This window comes from Muscardinus avellanarius (genome assembly GCF_963383645.1).
Source record: "Muscardinus avellanarius genome assembly, chromosome: 2".
Classification (NCBI taxonomy): domain Eukaryota; kingdom Metazoa; phylum Chordata; class Mammalia; order Rodentia; family Gliridae; genus Muscardinus; species Muscardinus avellanarius.
Window position 1 is genome coordinate 56,495,491 of NC_137787.1, and position 17,908 is coordinate 56,513,398.

At 32.9% G+C, this 17,908-nt stretch overlaps 1 protein-coding gene across 7 annotated transcripts in view; it reads left to right on the forward strand.

Annotated features, from left to right (window-relative positions):
• The window catches only part of CWC22 (CWC22 spliceosome associated protein homolog), a gene marked incomplete at both ends in the record, with an annotated part of 46,735 nt that overhangs the window by 18,946 nt on the left and 9,881 nt on the right, over positions 1-17,908 (forward strand). For 6 of the 7 annotated variants that reach the window (XM_080690103.1, XM_080690107.1, XM_080690105.1 and 3 more), the window contains 7 exons: positions 702-837; positions 936-1,142; positions 1,229-1,291; positions 5,955-6,067; positions 7,417-7,493; positions 13,027-13,087; positions 17,203-17,280. In XM_080690103.1, the coding sequence (XP_080546229.1) occupies positions 702-837; positions 936-1,142; positions 1,229-1,291; positions 5,955-6,067; positions 7,417-7,493; positions 13,027-13,087; positions 17,203-17,280 (735 nt within the window). Of the gene's footprint in view, positions 1-701; positions 838-935; positions 1,143-1,228; positions 1,292-5,954; positions 6,068-7,411; positions 7,494-13,026; positions 13,088-17,202; positions 17,281-17,908 lie in introns of all 7 variants that reach the window. The other variant, XM_080690108.1, reaches the window with a different exon arrangement.

Below are 17,908 nucleotides of genomic sequence, written 5' to 3' on the forward strand. Positions count from 1 at the left end.
GAAAATATCTCATTAAAAAGTACTACATGCCGGGTATAGTGCCATACACCTGTAAACCCAATACTTGGGAGGCCGAAATAGGAGGATTGCAGGTTTGAAGCTAGCTTAATTAATGTAGCAAGGCGTAAGTTCCTGTTTCAAAATAAAAAGTCAGAAAGGCTGGGGTTGTAGCTCAGAGGTAGAACATCCTTTTGTTCAATCCCTAGTACAACAAACTAGTACATGGTTTTTAAATGATAATTTGAGCTTATCGATGGCATTTTCTGTACTGGATTTTTTTTTTTTTTTTAATGTGGTACTGGAACTGGAACCCAGGGGCTTTCAACCTCTGGGCTATACTCCCAGACCTTGACCCATTTTTATTTGGAAACAGGGTCTCACTAAGTTGCTGAGAGCCTCACTAAATAGCTGAGGCTGGCTTTGAACCTGTGCGATCTTCCTGTCTCAACCTCCTAAGCGCTGGGATTACAAGTGTGCCCCACCACGCCCAGCTTGTACTGGAATTGTTTTAAGAAGAATATTTCTTCTAGATTTAATTCAAATAGCTGTATTCACTATAGTAAGTTAACATTTTGGACCATCTGAAAATTTTTAATATACTCATAATGAAAGTGATAGAAAATTTTTAAAATTATTGTTAACAATAGACTAACATATATAAAAGAACTTTATTTCTTTTCTCCATCTTCCTTTTGTTTAAGGCCCATGAAGTTTTGTGCTTAGAGATGCTTACTTTGCTTCTGGAAAGACCAACAGATGATAGTGTTGAAGTAGCTATTGGTTTTCTCAAAGAATGCGGCCTCAAATTAACACAGGTGTCACCAAGAGGGATCAATGGTAAGTGTGTGTTATTGGTTAGTATATTCTTGTATATTTTTATTTGAATATTATAATAATTATTGATTACTTCATCACTTTTTTCTGTATATTTTTAGCTATCTTTGAACGCCTTCGAAACATTCTGCATGAGTCTGAAATTGACAAAAGAGTTCAGTATATGATTGAAGTGATGTTTGCTGTAAGGAAGGATGGATTCAAGGACCATCCTGTTATCCTGGAAGGACTTGACTTAGTTGAAGAAGATGATCAGTTCACCCATATGCTTCCTTTGGAGGATGACTATAATCCAGAAGATGTTCTTAGTAAGACTGGGGGTTTAGGGATGGTAAGTGGAGCATTTACAAATATAAATATAGGAATTAAACACCTAATTTTTATTTTTTTAAAGATGTTTTCAAGATGGATCCTAATTTTATGGAGAATGAAGAGAAGTACAAAGCAATCAAGAAAGGTATGTAAAATTTTATAAACTAATTTGTTTTGGATGCATAGAAGTAATTTATGAGGTTATATAATACTGGTAGAAAAAATATTTATAGATCACTGATCCTCACCCAATGAAATGTTTCTCTTATGAATCTGTCCACTGGATTACTTTGTCGTATTTGCCTATGTGATCACCTCATTCTGAATTATTTTTTTGTCCCCTTTCTTTCCCTCTAAGACATGTAACCCTTAATCTCAGCTCTCTTAATGTCTTAGATTACCACTGGTCTTTATTTAACATCTTTACTGCTTACGGTCTATGTCATCTGTTTGATAGTCAGTTAAGTGATATGCTTTATTGTGTTAATCGTCATCATTTCTTTAGGATAGCTTGGTAGCCTTCTGTTAACATTAGTCACATATTGGTGCCTAACAAATTGGTAAATTGATTATTATCATTTGTGCATCATTAGAAGATGGTAAGCGGTAACTGAACATATTTTTGCTTGTTTTTTTGTTTGACATGACTAGGTAAATGGCCTGAAACAAGTTATTTGTTTTATATAAGTAAATGTCACTTGTTTGTGAAAAGATAAGTAAAATGCTTTTGTGTGCTTTGTATTGCCACAGAATAAATATCCAGATGATAGCTGTTACTGCTATTATTTACATTACTATTGTTCTCCTAAAACTAATATCCAGACCTGCTAATCTAGTAGTTTTATGGGTTTATTTCCTTTCAGTTGTGCTTTTACCTGAGGAGTGTTTACTGCTCCTGGAAGCTCCTGAAAAGGAGGAGTGGAGACATAAAACTCGGTCTTTGCCCATGCTCTGTACTGAGGGCATGCTTAGGAAGCAGACGGTAAAAGTGTAGGCAGCCTTCCACTGCTATACCAGAGCCTGAAAATGTGCTGCAATAAACAGGCTTCTCTTCTTAGATGCTAATTTTTTGAGAGCTTTTCACTGCCATTGGCCATATTTCCTTTTTCTGTTATGATTTGGTTTCCAAACACAGAGAACTCCTAAATCCATTTTGCCCTTCTTTCTTGTGAACAAAGTTTTCCTAAAGCTTACAGTCTTCCTAAAAGGGGCCAAATAGTTATTCTAGTACTATTATATCTGGTATAATTTCTTTCTCTTTTAAACTTGGAAGTTTCCTGTCCATTTTGTTAAGATCTAGACGGTAGGCGATACCTGTAATATGGTGATTATTTTTATTATAGCAGTTCTCAAATTCTTTGATTTAAGATCCCTTAACACTTTTGAAAAATATCATGGACTCCAAAGAGTTTCTTTATATGTGTCATATCTATCAATATTTACTAAATTAGAAATCAAACATGAAAATATTAAAAAAATTAATTCATTTCAAAATAATAGCAAAACTAGTACATGTTAGCATAAGTTACCTTTTTTTTTTTTTTTTTTTTTGGTGGTACTGAGGTTCCTGGAAACCCTTCTACCTCCGGGCTACACTCCCAGACCTATTTTATACTTTTTTATTTGGAAATAGGGTCTCTTAAGCCAGCACAGCTGGCTTTGAACCTGCATGATCCTCCTGTCTCTGTCTCCCAAGAATGGGGATTACAAGCGTGCACCACCACGCCTGGCGAGTTACATCTTTTTATGATGTGAGATTATAATGTATGAATAGAAGTATAAAAAATGCCAGGTGTGGTGGCATACACTTGCAATCCCCGCACTTGGGAGGCAGAAACAGGAGGATCGCGCAGGTTTGAAGCCAGCTGCGCTGGCTTAAGAGACCATTTCCAAATAAAAATATATATATAAAATAGGTCTGGGAGTGTAACCCGGAGGTAGAAGGGTTTCCAGAAACCCCAGTACCACCAAAAAAAAAAAAAGTACAAAAAATAATTATAAAACAGACTTAGTGAGAGAACGTGTTTTATATATTTTACATTTTATATATGGCCTAATAGATAATACCTAGATTCTCATATCTGCTTCTACAGTCTGTTATAGCTGAGTAGTCTGAAGTAGATATATAATTTTAAAAATGGAGTATTTCAATAAAGTTTTACCTCTTAAGATAATATGTACATTCTTCCTCGATAAAATGCTAATATTTAACAACTAGTAGTCTTCCAAAGGTTATTTTCAATTTGAAATCTTAGGTAGTGAATTTTCATACTCTGTTACATTAAAGTCCATTGGTATGTCACTTTTTGATGGATCTCTAAGCCATACATGATTTTAAAGAAGATTGTATTAGTCATTTGAAAAATACTGATTGTGTTATGTCCATCTTTTAAATATTAACACATTAACATTGTAAAAAAATTAAATTAACATTAATATAGAACCAAGAAATCATATTTGTTAAGTATCACCACCTACCTTGTCCAAAATGACCAATATTGAGAAATGGTCAAGTTTAGATGAATGCATATGTGTTTATATTTGTGAAAATGATTGCCACATACCTAACAACTATACTATAGATTCTTGGCCATTTCTTTGAAGTAAAAATGAAAAAAAAAAAAAAGGGAAAAAAATAGCTAATTCATCTTACAGCTCAGGCAGTCTTAACCATTGCACTGCTGTGCATCAGTCTTTAACAGAAGTGTTATATGTGAACTTAATATTTTGTCATTTATATTATGATAAGGGCCTATATTCAAGAACTGAGATTTAATAAAGTTAATGTTTTACTTGCTAAAGACTTTTGTAGTAGTAGTAGTAGTAGTAGTAGTAGTAGTAGTACTGGGGATGGAACCCAGGGGCATTGTACCTTCAAGTTATATACCCAGCTGTATTTTTTATTCTTTATTTTGAAGCAGAGTCTCACTAAGTTGCAGAAGGCAGGCTGTCCTTGAACCAGGATCCTCCTGTCTCGGCCTCTCAAATGCTGATATTACAAGCATGCACCACCATGCCTGGCTCATTAAAGACATTTTTAAGTGAAGCAGGCTTGTATAAAAGTAATAAATAGTAATGCGTTGACTATTAGTACATTTGTGCATTGATTCATGCTTGGGTTACAGCAGTTTAAACCCAGTTGCTTTTGAACCATCATTGCCAATATCAGCACAGTAAAAGGGCAGATAATGTCTTGGTATTCTTATGAAGATAGTTTTGACCTCATAGACTACCTAACAGATCTTAGAGATTCCCCAGAGGCTCATAGACCATTTTTTGCAACCACTGCTTAATGAAATCCAATTGCCATCGCCTAAGTTATTTCAGTAAGTGCATTCTAAAGTGGAGAGATGAGAAGAGAATGATGTAAAAATTAGACAATTCATTTGACCTTCATTTGTTGTTTAAATGTTCTAGATCTGGCATTTAAAAATGGCCGCAGCAGGAAGTGAGCACAGCTTTAGTAATTAGCACCTTAGAGTGACCCAGGTGTACTTGTGTTTTTGATTTTACAGCATTTGGGAAAACAGCAGGAGTGCCTGTCTTGCTACTATTGAATACTAAATAGTCTCTTCTTTTAAAAAGTCTGTCTGAACCATGTTGCATAATAAACTAGACACTTCAAATTATTTCTTGAAGTCACATTTATTAGAAACATTCTTAAGAAAGATCAAACTGACAACTCTCCATTTTTGTAAAATGATGGTATGAAATTCTCAGTTAATATTAAATATGTGGTTTCTGTTTTATACTGCTTAGATAAATATGAAGAAATTAGAATTTTCCTAAAAATGAGTTGGCTCTAGAACTATTAGAAACTTACTGCCTATAATAGAAATGCAAAGCCGGGCGTGGTGGCGCAGGCTTGTAATCCCCTTGTTTGGGAGGCGGAGACAGAAGGATCGCGCTGGTTCGGAGCCAGCCTCGCTGGCTTAAGAGATCCTGTTTCCAAATAAAAAGTTATAAAATAGGTCTGGGATTGTAGCCTGGAGGTAGAAGGGCTTCCAGGAACCCCAGTACCACCAAAAAAAGAAAGAAAGAAATGCAAAAGTGTTGGCAGGGTCTGCAAAATTTTTTATGAGGCTAGCAGCACTCTTGGGCAAAATATAAATTTTAGTTTTTGTCATTTGTCTACTATTAACATAATGACTGACCTATGTGGTGTTATGTATCTATCTCTATTTTCATTTGGTTTGAAATATGATTGGTACTGTATAAAGCAATAATCTAATGAAGTGATCATCTTACTAATTTTTAACGGCTTTTAAAGTTCAGTTTTAGTTTTAGACATGAAGAAATCTTTTGCATTGTTCAATTTAATAAATATACATTTAGTAAAGAACTCATTACTCCTTACATAAATGAACACTAAATTATGTGATTATTTCCTCTTTTTTCAAGTACTTTTTTATTGTACATTCTTGTTTTATATACTTAGCCTTAGTTTTGCATAACAGACTGCCCTCTTATCAATGATAATATTTTTACTTCCATATGCAAATTTTCACTCCTAATTTTTTTCTTTTTCATTGCTCCTGCTCATTTGGTAAACCTTCATCTACTTTTTCTTAGCTCTTTTCAACCAATATTTATCTGGCAGAAGATATGACACTCTCTAGTCAAATCAGTTATAATGCTTTCTGAACACTGAATTGGTGATATCAATCCTGTGTGGTCATCTTTGTTGGCTGTGAAACTTGTTATAACACTATAGGATTCAATGAACGTAGACTTATATTCTCAGAGTGAGATACATGTATATTGATTGCTCATTAATTTTATTTTTTTAAACTTACTTTGTCTTATAGAAATTCTTGATGAAGGAGACAGTGATTCAAACACAGACCAAGATGCTGGAAGTAGTGAAGAGGAAGAGGAAGAAGAGGAAGAGGAAGGCGAAGAAGATGAAGAAGGTAAAGGTGTAGCTTATTCAAATAATAGCATAGAATAAATTTAAAATAATTCTAATATAATACTCTAAAACAGTGTCTCTCAGTTGTTAAGGACGTTGGGGAGAAATCTAGTAGGTGAAGACCAGGGACACTGTTATACAAACCTACCAGTCAGAAGACTGCTCCCCACAACACATATTAATACATCTTCAAATACTAGTATTGCCAAGGTTAAGAAATCATGCTCTGAAAGTTATTAAACAAGAAATCCATAATTTTAAGTTGGTATTTTATGCCTTTGATTATATTGTAAAACAGAAAAAGGTATATTCATGTTGAGTGTGATTTATGTAACCCTGGCAAGAATGTGATAGATGTGAATGACTAGATATTTGCTGTTCATTTTGGCAAAATGGAGTGGGGAGGCCAAAAGCTATATTTGTACAGAAGCAAGCATGATGTTCTTCGTCTCTGATTGCATCAATTCACATAAAAAGAAGCTACAACTTTACTTTGGTTAAATCTCAGTTAGTTCACCAGGGCATATATGACCTGGTCATTATTTATATGCATTATCTATTTGGAAATATTATTAACAGAATATCTTTCTTTTTTAAAGTATAATATATTTTAGTTTATCTTACAGCATAGTTGTTGTTATATAGCATATTTCATAAAACTGCCCAATTTTTTCAGTGTTCTCTTTATTTAAATCATCTAGCTACCCTTGAACTACATTTTACTTTTTCTTGTTCTATATGGACGTACTGTTCAAATAGAAACAAATTTTTATAGAGAAAGTTTTTATTTGATAAGAGAAATTTTTGAACACATACACAAATTTGTATTGGACCCATCAAATCTGCCACAGTTCCAAACCAGTTTTCTTAAGCTGAATTTCTGTTTAATTATAGTTCTGTCAAATTATCAAACATGGTTTACAACTCTAGAAATAGTATTTTACCAAATAGAAACAAAAAAATGTTTGCCTGGTGTGGCTGTGAACTTCAGCTTCCAGAATTATATGGCAAAAGACTTAAAGTCATTAGTAAATACTGATTTATACAGTAGAAAAGATGGTTTGCTATTTTAAAGCCTGAGGGTGTTTTGTTTGTTTGTTTGTTTGTTTGTTTTTTGTCGTACTGAAGATTGAACCCAGAGGTATTCTACCTCTCAGCTGCACTCTCAGCCCTGAGGCTGGCCTTGAACCTGTGATCCTCCTGTCTCAGCATCTCAAGTACTGTGATTACAGGTGTTTTGTCACCATACCCAGCTAAGTCTGAGAAATCCTAAGTAGATATAAGGGGGGAAAAAATGCAGAGACAGTTTTTTATTTCTTGACATTTACTTTTGTAATTGTTATGTTTTCTCAGGACAGAAAGTGACTATTCATGACAAAACAGAAATTAATCTAGTCTCATTTCGTCGTACAATATATCTTGCTATTCAGTCAAGGTAAGACAGAACTTGCTCAGTTCACTCTCTTTTATTTATTTTTATAAGGGATATGTAAGGAGGTCAGGAATAGTTTAGAATTTGATAACAGAAAGTAGAAAACATCTCTGCATTCTCAGACTACTTTCTTCTACCCCTATCCAAGGCCCACACTCCTGGGTCCATGCCTGTTGGCCCTAGTACCAAAAAATAAAATAAAAGTGTATGACTAATCTCACTAAGCCAAACATGAGAAGGAGGGAGGGACAGGAATGGGGTTGGAATTGAGTAAGGGCTAATTGAGTGATGTGTGTTTCTACCGTCTTGTTTGTACTTCATTAAGATAAATTAATACAGTGCACCAATAAAAAGAAAAATAAACAGATAAAAGTGATTTGTCTTTACTTAGAAAATCTATGTTACATAATTTAAAACTTTTTTGGGGAGGGTTGTATGCTTGTTTTAGCTTTTCTTATAGCAAGAATAATTATTATGATATTAAAGTCATTAGTAGATAGAACACACTTATAATTTTAGTACTTGGGAGGCTTAGACAGGAGGATAGTAGTTTTGAGGACATGCTTAGCAACTTATTTAGACTCTCAGCATCCTAGTGAGACCTTGTTTCAAAACAAAATATAAAACAGGGTTAAGGGCCGGGCGTGGTGGTTCACACTTGTAATTCCAGCATTCAAGAGGCGGGGATAGATGGTGCTTCACAGACAGCCTCAGCCACTTGGAGAGAACCTTTGCAATTCAGTGAGACCCTTTTTCAAAAATAGACTAAAATATAGGGCTGGGGTATAGTTCAGAGGTACAGTGCCCCTGAGTTCTGAAAAAATAAAATAAAATAAAAATAAAAACAGGGTTAGTGTGTAGCTTAGAGGTAAAATGCTCCCGGGTTCAATGCTTAGTGCCAAAATTAATAAAAATCACTAATAAAAACTTGAAAACAATTCTATATTAAAAGCTAACACAATATTTGATTGTATAATGGAAACTCAATCCGCCTCCCCCCATTTGGAGAAGCAGTATAGGGATGACTTGGAGACACTTGTTATGCAGATGGAAATGAATATAAGTAAAAATAGGAATCAGACCTAGGAACTGTATTGAGGACCCTTTAAAGTAATATTAAGTGAAAATTACAATGATGTCATGAAAATTAAATATATTTCTTTTGAAGTCTGAGTTTGAAGAGAAATGAGAATGTGAAATGCTTAGTGCATCTGTTATTTTGTATGTGAATCAACCTATTGATTGAGTGGACACAGTGTTTACATTTTCACTGAAGGAGGAATGTTTTCTCAGTTTTGTTTTGTTGCTAAGTTTTGTATATTTCCATTTAGTATGATGTAATAGCAAAAATGATTCATAAGTAGGAGTCATCTTGTTTGCAGTCTGTCTGAAAACTTTTTGGCTAAATTCATCTTCAAATAGAAGAATGTTAAATAGCTAAGCATCGATTAGAAATTTTTTTTTGTTTATCCTTACCTATTTTGCTTTACACATGAAAAGCTGTTAATTATTCATATAAAATAAGTGTAAGGTAAGGAATTTTTTTGTTATAGGTAAATATTCTTAGAGTTTGACCTCTTATTTGTCCTTTAAAAATCCAACAGTAATCAGGTATAAGCAGCAGATTCACTTTTTTAATATTGATGTTAATATTAACCTTGAGTTACAGGAGAGCTCTTTGAATAGTCCTTATTTTTTTTAAGTTGACCTTAACCATGGAAATTCTGAATTAACAAAAAAGACTAAAACAATGAAAGCATTAGGAAAAAAGTGATACACTTTATTACATAATGGTACCAATCCTAGTTTTAGCAATGACTGCCTTATATGTCAGTATTAGTTAAGAATCCCAGCCCCTAAATGCTGAGTTTAAAAATTACATATATGATAAAATTACTATACTTTTAAAAAGCTCATACAAATGTTAGGAAAGAAACAAAAAAGACTTCAGTAAACAGGTATTTAAAGGACTTGAATGAAAGATTCCTCAAATGAAGATAGCAACACTTGACAAATATGTTAGTTGTCAGATATCTGAACAAAGAACTATTGTTCTTTGAAAATAGCCAAGGTAGGTTAATTTTTTAAAGTAATGGCACTCATTCTTGATGATTTTTGCGAAATGGGTATAAACACTGTAAATGAGTACACCATGGAAAGCCTTTTGGAAAGAGGAGTCAAGAACATACTGTTCGTGTCGTTTGGCCTTCTTCGTTATTCTACTTCCTAAGGAAATAAATACTGAAAGAGAACTATACACAGAATTGTTAACTGCAAGAGAAAGAAATACCAAAGAATCATGGTCTTAGATCAATAGTCAAAATGTCCAGTTTGTGCCACCAATTGAGAATTAATAAATATGGACAAATAGTCTGATATTAGGTGGTGAAAATATAAGCTATATAGTACTGTGCTGGGACTATCATAACTAAAAAATAGGCAAGTTGATTCTAGAAATAATATATTAACATTGACAGCAATTATCTTTAGAACTTATATCCCAGATTGTCTAGTGTCTAGTTTTTCTAGTTTTTCATATTTTCTTAAACTTTATGTTTATAGTATACCCAGCTAGAAGTCAAGAATGCCATGTAATCATAAGTCAGATGGCTATGGGGACATTTTATGAAAACAGTTCACTTTTGGAAATCTTATAAACAGAACTAAGTTCTGACAACCAAACTATGTGGTGGACATTTTAGTTTTTAAATTGCTTTTTGTTGGCTGATCACTCCAGTACTCTTATCTTTCTGTTATGACTCTTAAATTACTCTTTATTTACACAACACATAAAAGTACACAATTGACTTTGCTGTTGAAAACAGCAAAGCAGCACATTCCTGTTTTATTCTTGCTTTTTCTTTTTTTGTTCTTGCATTTAAATGATGTTCTAGTTTGATTTTATATTATTAAAGTTGCAGCATCAGAGGGAGATATGAACTACTGTGTCCCTGCCAACTTAAAGTTTCTTAAATTGGTCACATCAACAAAAGCATTTAAAACAGAACTTAAAATACTGGCGTCATGTCAAGAGAACAGTAATTTAGTAATGTGTGTTTTTTTTTTTTTTACCTTCTCTCAATCACTAATAATTTGTATTAAACCTGGAAATCACTTGATTTGGCAATTTGCAATCTAAAATATCAAGCAAATTTAATATATTTAATAATTATAATTAATGTAGCTGCTAAACCATCTTGAATATAAGAGTCAGCAAATACTTATAAGATAAAACAAGTACAAGGTTATTAGATGATAATAGCTTTTTCCCTAATGTGTCAGTTACTTATTTTTGTTTTTAAGAAATTTGGGGTTTTTTTTTTTTAACTTGAGCATATTGTTTTCCTAAAAAGCTTAGAAGGAAAAAAACACATCTTTTCAAATATTTTTTAACATTGAAGTTTTATTGTTGAAGCTTTTAATGCTAGATATTTTTTCATTATTACCTGTTATAAAATTTCTTTCCTGGAAGAGTTCTTTTTTATTTAAGTTTTTTTTTTTTTTTTATTGTGCTGTCTTGTACTGACCAAGTTGTATTTATGGAGCCCAATAGTAATAATAATAGTAATAAAAGCTGAGAAATACAGTTGAACTGCACAACTAGATTCATAATCATATTTCAGTGGGCAAGGACTTTATACCACTGATCTCAAAAGAATGAGAGTTTGAACATTCTAAAAAAATGGGTAGATATATTAGCATTATTCACAAGTTATTTTGATTATTTACTATTTTTATACTTTATGTTTGGGTATGAACTAAGATAACTTGTAAAAATGGTGACTAAGCACTAGATGTCAAGCTGGGCTCCTGGAGCATCTTTTACCTCTTCCTGACTTGGATCAGGGAGAAGTAGAACTATTTAGCAGTGTAGAGAAATAAAGTTTGCAATAACTAATAGGTGGGGTTTCATTATGGTAGAATATTATTTATACCTCCATTCTGAGCTTTTAATGTAAGCATAAGAAATTTGACCTATGTTTTCTCCCAACTTAATTAGCACCTTTTCTGATTTCTCTAAAACATACTGCTTTTTTCAAATTAAATATTAGTTATGGCCTTTCATTCCAGTCTTAAATCTAGGAACATATATTCAGGAGCAAGTCTTACAAATGCCTCTGCATTTTGTTTTTCTCCTCTATAAAATGAGAGGATTGAGTCAGTGTCTTTAAAGCTTCTGAAATGCTGATCATGTATGAACCTGAATCATGTAGTATCCTATAGGTATTTTTACCTGTAATTATTCTTACTAACTTAGGTGCATTTTGTCACTGGTGAATGAAAATATATTTCTTAGCTGGGCGTGGTGGTGCTTGCTTGTAATCCCAGCATTTGGGAGGCTGAGACCTGGAGGATCACGGTTCGCGGACAGCCTCAACTACTTAGTGAGGCCCTCTGCAACTCAGTGAGACCTGGTTTCAAAATAAAGAATAAAAAATAGGGCAGGAGGTGTAGTTTGGAGGTCAAATGCTCCTGGGTTCCATCCCCAGGCCCACAAAAAAAAAAAAAAAAGAAAATATATTTCTTAAAATTTAAAAAAGGACATTAAAATTTCAAAGCTTGTATTTGTTCTGTCGGGCACCCTACTTATTGAAACTTTTGAATATAACCTATTGGTATTTTTTCCTTGGACTTATTTAATAAATAAATATACTTATTATATTTATTTATGATAAATAAATGGCTTTTGGGAAAACCTTAAGTATTAGAAAGTACTAAAGATCTAGGACTTGGTTCACTAGACTTACTTAGATTTGCCCTTTAATACTATTATCACATAAGAACCGTTAATAAATCCTTTACCTATTGTTTTTAATCCTCCAAAATATAAAAGTAAAGACTACTGCCACTTAAGAATTTACTACCATTTTATCTCAGTGATCAATTTGGAGTTGAAGAACTTTTGAAAAGCTTAGTATGCTTAAATATACACTATGTATTTTATTACTTTTTCATTTTAAATTGAAGAAAATCATATATAACAAGTGATTTTATCAGACTATTTGTAGCTTGAGGTTGATTGATTTGAGAGTATAATAAAAATCAAAGCAATATGCTTTTTCTCTTGCCTTTTTAAGATATCTTATTCACATAAGATTAACCATTTTCAAATGAAGTTTGTTTTACTTTATTCAAAAAGTTATATGCCTCCACCATTAATTCTAGAGCATTTTCATCATTCTAAAACCAATCTTGTACCCATTTGTAGTCACTCTCTATCCCTTTTTCTGTGTCTGTGGATTTGTCTATTTAGAACATTTTATGTGAGTAAAATCATATTACATGTGGCCTTTTGCATCTAGCCTTCTACTTAGTATAATTCAAGGTTAATCCATTTTATGGTGTATATTGGTATTTTATTCTTTGTAGAGTTAAGAGCTGTGTTTGCAGTTTTGCAATTAGTTTAATTGCAAATTAAAATAGTTTGCAATTGCAGTTAAGAGATTATTTCAGATAGAAAAATATTTTATATGGAAGATCACTGCAATTTATTGCTGTAAGATTTTAACATGTTGTAACCACCATATCTCCACAGTTTAGATTTTGAAGAGTGTGCTCACAAATTGCTGAAAATGGAGTTTCCTGAAAGTCAAACAGTATGTCAATACTTTTTTTTTTCTCCTAGGAAGTAGATATTTTTTATAAAAAGATCTAATGCAGTTAATAATAGGTTTTATGAAGTGAAACAATAATTCAGTACTAAATACTCATTCTTAATGTAATTTTTCTATAATTTTAAGATAAATCTTAGGAGTCATGGGGTGAATTAAATTGACTGTTTGAATGATGTGTTAGAAAAAGAAATTCTCTGAAATACTGTCTTGACATTAGAATTTTTGAATGGTTGCCTATAAATCAAATTTGACACAATAAGAAATGTGTTCTTTACTGAATTACCTGGTCCATCTTTATAAACTAAAGCATTTCTTTGTGGTAGAAATTACTACAGAAGAGTCTATATTATTTTTAATTAATTAATTCATTGAACAAAAATGTATTCAGCATACTTTGTGTCATCAGACACTGCAAGGTATCAGGGATTCTGTGCTCCATAAAGTACCTAAGACTTTCTCTTAGCCCAATGGGACTCTTGTCTTATAGTTCATGATATTTCACTATGCAAAGTATCTGAACCCTCATGCCAAGGATAATAAAGATCCAAGTGAATAGATTACCTCATACTTTTATTCTAGTTGTCTTCTTGACAACTAGATCTGGACTTCAGGGCTTTGGGATCTTAACCAAGGATTTGGTTTTATTTTTCATAGCTTGCTTTACATGCAGTAGACTCAGCACAGATGCTGTAGTGAATGTAACAGCTGTAATAGGATGTTCAGTTTCTAGCTCTTATCTGAGCTAAGTCACTATTACATATAAGTTCTTTGTCTTGAGGTTTTAAATATGACCTGTTATAGGAATCGCTAGACTGTGGCCCAAGCCCACTGCCTGTTTTTATAAATAAAGTTTTATTGGAATCAAGCCATCTTTATCCTTTTTTTTTTTTCTTGGCGATATCAGAGGTTGAACCTAGGGGTAGTCTACCTCTGAGTTATACCCTCAGCCCTAATTTTTGTTCTCTATTTTGAAACAGGGGCTCACTAATTTGTGGAGGCCTCACTAAGTAGCTGAAGCTGGCCACATATCTGTGATCCTCTTACCTCAGCCTCCCAAATACTGGGATTACAAGCATGCACCACCACGCTCAGCTCATTGATTTTTCTATAGCTGATTTCACAATGGAAATTCTGCTGAGAAGTTTCAGCAGAGACCATGTTGGCTCTAGTTCCTAAGGTATTTAATTTCTAGCCCTTTGCAGAAAAGAATTTGCTCAGAAAAGAATTTGCTCATCTTTGTTCCATAATACGGATTCATTCTTGAAATGCCATGGTATGGGATTTTGAGAAAAATTCCGATTTTTTAAATTTATAAAGGTCTTTTTTCTTTTTCAGAGTTTGTTTAGTGGATTTTTTGTGTGGATCTAGGGATGGAACCCAGGGGCATTCTACCTCCGAGGTACACCCCCTGCCATATTTTATATTCTTTCTTTTGAAACAGGGTCTCACTAAGTTGTGGAGGGCCTCACTAAGTAGCTGAGGCTGTCTTCGAACCACAGTCCTCCTGTCTCAGTCTCCCGAATGCTGTGATTACAAACGTGCGCCACCACGCCCAGCTGTTTAGTGGTATGTTAATAACAGTGTTACTGCTGTTAACTGTCTGCATGTGATGTGTCATCCTTAGGAGGAAGTAAATTTGTAAATTAACCTTCAAAATTATAATTGACACTGAAATTACTATACAATCTTTGACGTTGTTTGAGGAATATGATTTAAATCATTATTAATTTTATTAATATTAATCCATAGGGTAGTCATTCTAGAACCTCAATGTATTTTTATAATAATTGCATGCATTCAGAAGACTCCTAAAATTGCTATAATATTTAATTGGAATGTTATTATATTTAATTATTATAAGCCATAAAGAATAACTTATAATTGCATTTAATCTAGGAACAAAAGCAGTGCTGTCATCATATTATCATGTTATATTGTTTAAAACCCAATTATTGCTATATTGCAAAACAGTATTGATAGGAAAAGTTGAAAATGAATTTTAATATATCAAGCTAGTAGAATTATAGCAGAATTTAGGAAAGCTTCATTTTAAGTTTTTAGTACTATATGAAATTTTGACAAAGTATACTTTTTACAGCCTGTATACTTATTTTATTTATATTAACTTGTGGCTGATTTGTTGTTGTTTTAATCTAACAACTTAAGAGCACCTGAAAATAACTCTTGTGTTTTGAAAGCCAGGCCTTTGAGTAGATTGTTTCATGATAGATTGTCAGCCCCTAGAACAGCACTGCCCAATAGAATATTCTGTAGTGATGGAAATATTCATTTTCTGCATTATTCAGTACAGCAGCTATTAGTCATATGTAGCTAGTAACTACTTGAAATATAGATAATGTGACTAAGGAACTAAAATTTTAATTTTATGTAATTTTTAAGTAATTTAAATAGCTATATATGGCTGATGGCTACCATGTTAGGTAGCAGAATTCTAGAGTGTATGGTGCTACTCCAGAGTTTTCCTCCTATCTTGTACCCTGAGGTAGAGTCTCTGGCACAAATGTTTGCATGAATGTTTGTAGTAAATGTTCACTGACCTAATTTTTTTTAATACTTAGAATTTTTATTTAGGTTATACCTATTTTATTAACTGTGACAACAAATATTCAAGATTGAAAATGTAGAAGTTAAAATTAACTGAAAGTTTATAAAATTTATTTGTATAGCTTGCTTTCTACTTAAAGCAAATATATTCCAACTGGAATATATTTCAGTTAGAAAAATTATTTTAAACTTTCTAACAAATGTTTTCTAGAAAAAGATATTTAGTTCTGCAGTGATGGTCAAAGAATGAATTCACTGTTTTACCTGGGTTTTTTCATCTATGAAATTGCTTTAATCAATACAAATTACTTTAGAATCATTTCAGAAATTAATAATATTTAATTTAAAAATCTCAAGCCAGGCTTGGTGACACACCCTTGTAATCACAGTACTTGGAAGGCTGAGACAGGAAGATCACAGGTGCACAGCCAACCTCAGCTACTTAGGCCCTTTGCAACTTAGTGAGATCCTTTTTCAAAATAAAGATAAAAAAATAGAGCTGGGAGTATAACTAGGAGGTAGAATATCTCTGGGTTCAACCCCAGTTCAATAAATAAATAAATGTAAAAATCTCTAGTTAAATTATAAATCATGTGTGATGATGGTATTTTTCTGATCAGGTGACTTATAGCTCAGAATTTTAAGAGAGGTTTTCTGGGTCTCCAAATATTTGATTGGACAGTGAGTGTATTCCAGCAGTTGTGGAATGATTCCATCTATTTATAGATGCCCATCTATAGATAGATCTATATACATAACATTTTTTTGAGTCTAAGAAATTCATCCACAGACAAGATTTTTCTTTGTTCCTTGAAATCCACTTTTCCTCTTATCATCCACAGGGTCATTTGAGTTAAAATTGAACTTGTACTCATTTGTGCTTCTGTAAAGACTCATACTGCCTTTCCCATACTAGCTAAATATATTCTTTAACAATTGGGTTCATATGTTTGAGAGATATATAACTGAATTGTGTTGTGAATCTATATTTAAAAGACTTCTACATATAATCATTTTAGGATATAGTATATTCAGTCTCATTCAAACATATACTAGGTTTTCTAGAAGTGGTTTATACTTAAAGAAATTTAGAATTTTAGAATTAATCTAATTAACATAAATGGCAATAGTTGCAATCACCCAGACTAAAGGCTTAAAAAAATTATAAGCTTAGCATAGATTAAGGGTTTTTTTTAATAAGTTCACAAAGTTGTAAAAAAAATTTTTTTAAACTCTTATTTAACGTGCAGGCAGTTGCTGGGCGTGGTGGCGCACGCTTGTAATCCCCACACTTGGGAGGCGGAGACAGGAAGATCACGCTGGTTCAAAGCCAGCCTCACTGGCTTAAGAGACCCTGTTTCCAAATAAAAAATATATAAAATAGGTCTGGGAGTGTAGCCCAGAGGGAGAAGGGTTTCCAGGAACCCCAGTACCACCCAAAAAAAAAAAAAAATGCAGGCAGTCACTTTCATATTGGAAAATTATCATATATATCCATTGTATTTCAATTATTATTTGTTTTTCCTAAATAGAAAGAACTCTGCAACATGATTCTTGATTGCTGCGCGCAACAAAGGACATATGAGAAATTTTTTGGCTTACTAGCTGGGGTGAGTTTCAGCACCTTTTTATTTTAGAATTTAATAGAAGTACTAAGAGAATTCTTCACAGGAATATAGTGAATTAATGATTAGACTTTGTAGTTTGGTCTAATTTAACAATGTTCTGTTGCTATAAGCAAATTATTCTTTCCATTCTTAGATGCCCCACTCTCTTCCCCTTCCTTTTTTCCCACTTCATTTTTGTATTGCCTTAATTTTGCATATTGTTCTTCTAGAACTTTTTAAAATTCTACAGTTTTTATAACAATTTCTAACAAAGAACAATTAAATAATGTCTTTTCAAAATCTCAAAGCAGATACTAAAGTCAGTAACATACCCGAGCAGCACAAGAGACACATGATCTAAAATAGTTGTTAGGTCCAAACTTTACCCACTGGGTAGGAAAAAATACATACATACACACACACACACACATCTTAGACATATATAGCTAGGTGTGATAGTGCACACCTGTCATCCCAGTACTTAGAGGATGAGGTAGGAGAATTGTGGTTTTGAAGCCAACCTCAGCATATTAGGAAGACTCAAAAACCTAGTGAGACCTTGTTTCAAAAAATAAGGGCCAGGAATGTAGCTCAGAGATAAAGCACCCCTGGGTTCAATTCCAAGTACCAC